Source organism: Monodelphis domestica, chromosome 2 (genome assembly GCF_027887165.1).
Source record: "Monodelphis domestica isolate mMonDom1 chromosome 2, mMonDom1.pri, whole genome shotgun sequence".
In the NCBI taxonomy this organism is placed as follows: Eukaryota; Metazoa; Chordata; class Mammalia; order Didelphimorphia; family Didelphidae; genus Monodelphis; species Monodelphis domestica.
Window position 1 is genome coordinate 531,065,395 of NC_077228.1, and position 8,281 is coordinate 531,073,675.

At 57.0% G+C, this 8,281-nt stretch overlaps 1 protein-coding gene across 1 annotated transcript in view; it reads left to right on the plus strand.

Moving 5' to 3' along the window:
• The window catches only part of PDE6D (phosphodiesterase 6D), a 60,069-nt gene extending 53,260 nt beyond the window's left edge, over nucleotides 1–6,809 (plus strand). Inside the window, exons 2-5 of the mRNA XM_056819945.1 lie at nucleotides 3,673–3,761; nucleotides 4,428–4,553; nucleotides 5,076–5,181; nucleotides 6,238–6,809. Coding sequence (XP_056675923.1) covers nucleotides 3,673–3,761; nucleotides 4,428–4,553; nucleotides 5,076–5,181; nucleotides 6,238–6,319 — 403 coding nt within the window. The 3' untranslated portion in view covers nucleotides 6,320–6,809. The remainder of the gene's footprint in view (nucleotides 1–3,672; nucleotides 3,762–4,427; nucleotides 4,554–5,075; nucleotides 5,182–6,237) is intronic.
• The last annotated feature ends 1,472 nt before the right edge of the window (nucleotides 6,810–8,281 follow it).

Here is an 8,281-nt window from a genome sequence, read left to right on the forward strand (position 1 = left end):
CTTTGGTATCACCAAGACATTAGAGGATGAGACCCGACTCAGAAGTTTGGCTCTGGAAAGGGACAGAGTTCTTGGCCTTGAATTTCTTGAGTGTATTGAGCTCTGGAGAAGGAATTCCTCCTACTCATGTAGATCGTACATTCTCTACCCCGTGGCCTGAAGCAGAGATTTCGGTCTTGTGGACTCCTCTTGCCCCCCACCCCAACCTTTCTAGCTCCCATTTCTAGGCTTTCTGTCTTCCTCCGTTAGAGCGTTAACCTCTTGAGGGCAGGAAGTGCCTTGTTTGTATCTGTACAGTGCTTAGCTGCTTAGCTCAGTGTTTGCGCGTAATAAAGGCTCTTTCTAAGGGTTTCTCAGTTGAATGAAGACTTCATTCTGGTCCTTATTTTAATAGCCTGGATGTACCAGTGGGCCACTTGGCTTGTCCATTCGTGATTTCTTATTCTTCATTTTCTAATATGTGTCCTTGATAATGTCATTCATACCAGGAGTCCTGAGCAAGATGTAATCAGTAATTAACCAAAATATTCCAGAAATGCTAGATTGAATTCGTATGTTCCCTGTGTCTACATTTTGAGGAAATACCACTGAACGTGACATGGGCTGGCTGCGCCAGGAGCCCTTTGTGGTTCAGGCCAGCAGAGAGTATACAAACCCTAGCCAGGGGGAGCAAAATAGGGCGGGTGCCAGACCCTCAAATGGAAGAGCCAGAAACTACCGTAAGACACTCCTTTTAGATTCAGGGTGACGTTTTTCTACTTTGCAGTAGGCCAATGGGCAACATTTATTTTGAGGGAACAGAACCAAGAAGGCCATTTGTGCACCACATGCACCACCAAGATCTTTGCTGTGGTATCCCCAAGTGGCTCTCTGACCTTCACTAAACACTCCAGTCATCAGGGATCCACAAGGCATCCTGATCTGCTTCCTTCTGAGGGAACTCACCTAGAGGAGAAATCTGCCTCTGCCCTCCTTGCCTGGCGCTTCTGGCTCTGCCCCTGAGCCACGTTTGGAGCCCCCAGTCGTGGCCCTTCAAGCCTTCTCTCTTCAGGCTAAACACCTTGTTGCTTCTTCTTATGCGTAACCTCAAGGCCGTCACCATCCTAGTGGTTTTCGCTGGGCTCCTAGATCGACTCTGGGCTTTTCTTCCTATAGCCCAAGGTTGAATTGGAGTTTGGGCCGCCAGCTGCGGCCCCGGGCTCCCTGCAGCATCACATTTGCCATCCACAAAACCCCCGGCTCTTCTTCAAACAAATTGCTCCCATCTTGTACCCGTGAAGTTGACCCAAGGGCCCGGGTTCCGGTCTTGGATTTACCATGTACAGGGGTGACCTCGGGCAGTTTACTTCCCCTCCCTGAGCCTCATTTTCCATCTGTAAGATGAGGGGGTTGGCCTGGGTGACCTCAAAGGTCCCGTCTGGCTCTACAGCCACATGAGTGCTACATCTTCGCTCTGGTCATCCATCTGTGCCTCCTAAGCGTCCGTTATCAGTGCTATTAGCCAACAGTTCCGAAGATCGATACCTGGGGCGCTGCCTCTGCAGCCAGCCCGCCAGCCCCTAACAGCCCTTCGATGATGTCTCTCTCGAGTGCCAGTCACTGACCCCACCTATGTCCACCTCATTCGCCTCCTGCCACGGGGAGGGGGATGGCCAGGTCTTGAAGTCCTCAGCTGTTCTTTCATTCATCCGTTCGGCCCCAGCCATACACTTAAGTGTTCAATTTGGCCAGGAATCAAAGCCAAACAAAATGGAGGCAGTTGCCCTTCTCGGGTTCTGTGGTGCCTCTCTCGCCCTCTAGTCTTCTGTGATCAGCACCAACATCTGCCAGGTCCCGCCACGTCCCGGGATGTTGTCTCTCCTCGGCTAGTGCCCGGAACACCTCAAGGGCAGCAAAGGGCTCTTCTGTCCTTTTACTTAGCCGGGATCCGAATCCCCTCCTAACTCTTGTTCTCGCCTCCCTCTTGCAAAGGTCATTCTCCTTGTTGTGCTGCCTCTCAGTTGTCGTGGCACCGAGCCTGGCACAGAGCGGGCACTTAGCGAATGGGTCGCTTGATTGTTATGGATATTAACTATTGCCAGGTGACTGTCGCGTCGGCCGGCTCTTTCCTTCCATCCTTCTCTCCTGGCGTCGCGAATCTCTTTCCGTTGCCTGTCAATCGTAGGGACGCTGAGCTTTCCCACCTGACTGCTCTGACAGGCCCTTTTAATCGTCTGTTACCGCAGCCGCCCGCTTTGTCTGTCTTTCGCCCAAGCTGAGCCCCGAGCTCCCTCTGCAGCCATACCTGTTTCTAGATACTTTTCTTTTTCCTCTTCATTGAATTCATTTCTTTATGAATCTCAAGATTTCATGCTTGAGAACTTTACCCTGTGCTCAAGCCATTAGCTCCTGTCTTAGGACTGATGTTAAGGCAGAAGAGCAGCGAGGGCTGGGAAGGGGGTTAAGGGGCTTCGGAAGGGTCTGAGGCCACCTGGGAATGTGGGTCCTCCCGACTCCGGCCTGGCACTCTATCTGCTGGGCCACTGAGCTGCCCCTGGGGGGTTGCGGCCTCTTCTTGTCTTTTTATTATGTAGAACTCCGGGTAGAATGAGCACACTAGAGAAACAAAAGACATTGAGATGTGCCTGACGTTCTGCTCGCTGGGTCCAGCCCACTCTAATTAGCTCCCGCCTTTTGGGTACTGACAGGGAAGTAGCTGTCCTGGGGCAAGACAAGATAGCCCGAATGGGCACGAGGCGCTTGGTGGGGCCTCGCCAAGGCCTGGAAAACTCTGGCAGCTCGCCAGCCGAGTGAGTGCTCAGGGAAGTTCAGACTGTGCTCGGCCTTCGCCTTCTTTCAGTTTGGTTTGAAAACGCTGATGACGTAGTTGCCCTGTCCGGAAGAGGCAAGAGGGTGCCGTGTAGAGGGGACGCTGTGCCTGGGCTGCAGAGGGCCCCGAAAGGTGGCCAGAAGAGAACCCCGGGGGCTCAGGGACCGAGGCTCGGGCCTCTCGGAGTGGTCCCTGCCTCCTTGCTCACTCTCTGCCGCGGCACCCTTTCATAGTCTCCGCCATCTGCCCTGGGCCCGGCGGACGTGTAAGCACTAACCACGGCAAGATCCTGCTTCGCTGATTTACGCGAGAGATCTTTAGTTGAGCCGGAGCTCTGGCTGCCGATTCCTTCCTCTGCCCTAGGGAGGAGGCGAGGGTGTCACTGCGCTTTGGGGGCTTCACACGCTGGGTGCTCCCCTCCTCACTTCGCTGGGTTTCCTCTGTTTCATCTTGTAAGAATCTGCCATTACCTTGGAGAAAGAGGCACCACCATGTCTGAGGACACAATCTAGCGTGACCTCTTTTACAGCCCGTAAGGGAAGGGCTGGGGAGGGTGACTGACTTGCCAAAGGCCGCCCAGCCCTGGCGCTCGGGTTCTTGACTGTCCGCTTCTACCATATTGGACCCTTTCTTGGACTGTGGCCATTCAGCCTGGCAGCTGCAGACGCAGCCTCCGCCACTCGGGAGCAGCTTCTGGATCTGTGGAGAGCCGAGGCCTCCTCTAGACCTGGCCCTCTCTGGCCCTCTCCACAGGACCTCACAAGGCGATCGGCCCTAGAAAAGTAGCCAGTCAGGAAGTCGGGGGCGGCAGACCTTGAGGAAGGACTTCCGTGGCTTGTTTTTCCTTAATCTTCTTTGATCAGGAATTGGATGAACCTTCGGGATGCTGAAACAGGAAAGATCCTTTGGCAGGGAACGGAAGACCTGTCTGTCCCTGGTGTGGAGCATGAAGGTAACGGCACATTTTCATGTTGGGGCCCCCCAAAGGTCCAAACACCAGAGCTCCAAGCTAGTTGGAGTGGCTCGGGGAAACCGCAATGTTTGAGCCTGCCGCTTCTGAAGGTCACCACCTCCTCCTCCTCCTTCCTCTCCTCCCCTCCCCCAGACAGGCCGTCCCTTCGCCTTACATGGCCTCACGTACGTCCCAATTAAGGGCTACCTAAGTACGGAGCCTGGGAGTCTTCAGCCTCTTCTGGCAGGCGGGCAGGCAGCAAGTCCTTGGTAAGCCTTGCTATGGACAAGGAATTGTGCCGAGGGCTGGCCCGGCTGCCCTTCGCTCCCCCTCCTGGGAAGTCCCTCCAAGCCTCAGAAAGGGGGCCACCCACCCCGCTCCCCTCCTCCCTCCCTCAGGGTATGCCACGGGGTCCTTGGTAGTAAGGACTGGAGCCCCAGTGAATCCTCGGCCCTCTCCGCTGTTTCTTGGGGCCCGTCGGGGGTGCATCGGGGCTCCTCGGCTCCATGCACTCAGTTGTTTTTAAGCCCTCCCCTCCCCCTTCGTAGGGGCTGGGGATGAAGTGGCTGCAGGGCCCCAGAGACAGCCGCGGCCTTCCTCGGAAGGGCCCCCACGTGAGCCCGGGGCTCGCTTTAGTCCAGGCCGGCCTCCTGCTTCTCTTTCCAGCTCGGGTCCCCAAGAAAATCCTCAAGTGTAAGGCCGTGTCTCGGGAGCTGAACTTTTCTTCCGCAGAGCAGATGGAGAAATTCCGCTTGGAACAAAAAGTGTATTTCAAAGGGCAGTGCCTAGAAGGTACCCGCAGCGGGGGCGGGGCGGGCTGGGCCACCTCCCCCCTCTGGGCCTGCGCGACTCCCCAGGGCTGGGAGCCCGCTTTGGTGACCCGGCAGCTTTTTGTGTCGGGAGCTGCGTAGACACAGCGCTCGAGAAAGTTCTTGGTGCGGCGCTGGGTGGGAAGAGGGAGGACGGCGCACAGCACATCCTGTGCACTCCTTGAACCCACCAAACCGGAGCCCCGAGGCCTCCGCAGTCCTTGAGGCAAAAGTGGCCCTTGAGACCAGGGGTTCATCGTATGTGTGGGGGGGGTGTATGTGCGTGCATGTGGGTATGTCTGCGTGTGTGCTGTGGGTGTCGCGCATGTGTGTGCATGTGTGTGCATGTGCGTGTGCATGCACATGTGTGTGCCTTGCGTGTTGTGTGTGCCTGTGCGTTGTGTGTGCGTGCGTGTGCGCGCTCAGACGAGGGAGAGCTGTCCTTGGGGAGGAGACCCCCACTGGGCGGCCTGCCTGCCCCCTCAGCGTGTCCTTCCTCTCCCAGAGTGGTTCTTCGAATTCGGCTTCGTGATTCCTAACTCCACAAACACCTGGCAGTCCTTGATAGAAGCAGCGCCGGAGTCCCAGATGATGCCGGCCAACGTCCTAACGTGAGTGGGCCGTGCCTCGGGAAAGGGGCCTCGAGAGGCCAGAGGGCCTGGGCGCGTGGCGGGGAGCCTGGGCTGCACGGAGGGACACGGGCCGGGCGCGGGCAGGTTTGCCTCCGGGCCGCGCTTTGGGCCTCACTAAGCCTGTCTGGGCTCCCTCGTGCGGGCCGGGCAGAGTCTGACCACGGCGGAGTCTTGTAGGCCCGGCCACGCCCCTGGGGGGCCGAGAAGCCGCTGAAAAGAAGCCTCCGTAAAAGGGCTGTTGTGGGTTTGAAGGAGCCCCAGAAAGGACGTTTAGGACCCTTGTCAGACTTCCACCAGCCGTGTATCGCTGGGTTATCGGGAAGTCTTATTTGGGGCAGCGGGTGGCTCCGTGGATGGAGAGCCAGGCCTGGGGGCAGGAGGCCCTGGGTTCCAATCCGGCCTCAGACCCTTCCCAGCCGGGTGACCCTGGGCAAGTCACTGCACCCATGGCCTGGCCCTCGCTGCTCTCTCACCTTGGAACAAGGAAGTAGTGTTGATTCTCAAGCAGAAGGTGAGGGTTGCCCCCGTCAGACTTGTTTTAGGCCGGGCCTGATTGGTTCGGTGAGGGCTCGAAGCCTCGTGACGACTGACCTCCGAGTCTCTTAGAGGCTGAGAAAAGGGAGGCCGGGACCGTGTTGGAGATGACCGGCTCTTAGCGGGTCTCCTTGACTTGTCCGAATGTCCGAGCCTCCTTTGGCTCCGGTGGGGAGTGAGGAGGGCGTGAGGAAGCTGTAGAATGTGGTGGTTCCGCCTTCCACTGCCCAAAGATCCACCTGCACACATGCACACACACACACATGCACACACGTGCACACATGCACGTACACACGTGCACACACACATGTGCGCGCGTGCACACGCGCACACACATCCCCAAAGTCTTTGTGGCACTTTCAGCGGGGGGGGGGGGCTCTTGGGAGCTGTGGGCCCTCAGAGGAGAGCACGGGCCTCTTAGAGGGGCTCGGGCCTCGTCGGGCGCCCCCCAGCCCCTCACTAACGCGCTCTCTCCTCTCCGCCCCTTGCCCGCCCTCCCAGTGGGAACGTGATCATAGAGACCAAGTTCTTCGATGACGACCTCCTCGTCAGCACGTCCAGAGTGAGACTTTTCTACGTCTGAGAAGAGTGTGTGTGTATTTCCAGGATGGGGGTTGGGGGTTGGGGTTTGGGGGGGGGGAGGGAAGGGAGCTGTTTTACTTTCCTCCACACCCCCTTTCTTGGCACCGGCACCACCACTTAAAGCGCCTGCTCCCCCCGACCACCAGCTGTGTGCAGGCAGCGGCCGCCGGGTGGCCTTTTCCTCCCTGGCGAGCAGCCCCAACTCCCCGGCCCGGAGCAGGACACGGGGGGAGCCGAGGCCCCCGTCCAGTTGTCAATACAGTTGGACGAACAGTGGCCAGGAAGCCGCCTTGCCAGTGCCACCCGGCTGCCCTCGCCCCGCCCAGGCCCGCTGGCTCCACTCTCCTGGCCCCGGGATAGAGTTCATTTTCCAACCCCACGTTTAGTTTCGCTGTTTCCTATGTCTTCATACACTTGTAAAATAGACTGTGCTATTATTACGTAATGTAATTAAAACCAATTTATGAATTAAAACATTCCTCTAGTCCTCAGCACGGCGCTGTTTCCCTCTGCTTTCTCCACGACCTTTGCCGAGGCAGCAGCGGGTGATCCTGGCAAGACCCCTTTGGGTAGAGGAGGGGGACAAAGGCTGGAGGAGAGCGTGGCCGTGGGGAGGAGGGGCTCCCCATCACTGCCGCCCGAAGGGGAGGGCGGAGAGGACCCGTGAGGGGGTGCGTGGGGGCCTTTGGGGGCCAGATGACGGAGTCCATCTTAGAAAGGGGAAACCCCCTCTGCTCCGTGGTAGAAGAGAGAGGATGAGGACTGCGAGCTTGGGGGGTTGGAGGGCCGTAGACTTACACTGGGGGCACTTCAGAAATCCAGAGAAGGGACTTACGTGGGCGGCCATTAGCAGAGCCGAGAAGCTGCGAGAGTGGGCGGCAGCGTGGCCTTTGGAGGATGGAGTAGGAAGCCCGGCACGGCTCAGGGTCAAAGGGCGACCGAAGTGAGGCCGGCCGCGAGAAGGGATGGCTGGGAAGCCTTCGCCCAGCGTGAGCATTTGCACGCCCAGAATCAGTAAGTGCCACAATCGTGGATTATCTGGGCTGAAGAGAGACGCAGAAGATGCTCCCGTACAGATGTGCAACTTGAAAGCGTGTCTGTCTGGCACACTTCGTCTGAGCACAGCGGAGGCTGCCCGGCCGAAAAGATGTTATCCAAAGGACGGGGAGAAAAGGGGGGAGTCCTCGTGGTCAGCGGGTGGCAGCCTGGAGGGCGGGGAGGGTGCACAGCGCTGCGGCCGCCCTTCCTCTGCCACAGAGCACGCGAAGAACCGGCCAGAAGGGGACAGCAGGCCGGGGAGGTTTGTGTGCTGAGGACAGTCCTTGCAGCTCTAGAGCTCAGGAGCAGGAGGCAGGCAGAGGGCTGCAAGATGCTGTTACAAGGGAATCACTTTAAAAGACTGATATATATTAATTTAAGGTCGCCAAGGAATCAGCTATGTAATTCCTAAATGAAAACTTAAGTCAGCTGTCAATCTTTTATGGAGTTTAATTACAATAGGAGGAAGTAATTAGAGATAGAGAGAGAGAAAAGGGAGAGAAGGAATAGGGCTTAAATACCCCTTCTGTTTAGGCCGGGCCAAAAGGCCCAAGCCCTTAGATAGCTGGGGCAAAGAAAAGAGATCAGTCCCTATTACTCACGTGACCAAAATGGAGAAACAGTCTCAGAGGCCCTCACCTTCAGCTTCCTTCAGAGCAAGCTTCTCAGAGCCCACACGAACTACACTGATCAACTACTCCACCCCCCTCCTCTCTTCAGACCCTCCTATCTTTTAGGAAACCATCCAAGTTCCTCCCCTCAGTTCTCCCATCTACCAATCACTGTTCATCAATTTCCCTGTGCCAATGGAGGCTCTAGCTTAACCCAGGACCGCCCAGAGGTTTCTGGCTTTTGCACATGTCTGTTGAAGGTCATATTTTCAAATGATTAAATCTTTGCTCCTTTGCTACAGCCCTTTCTAAAT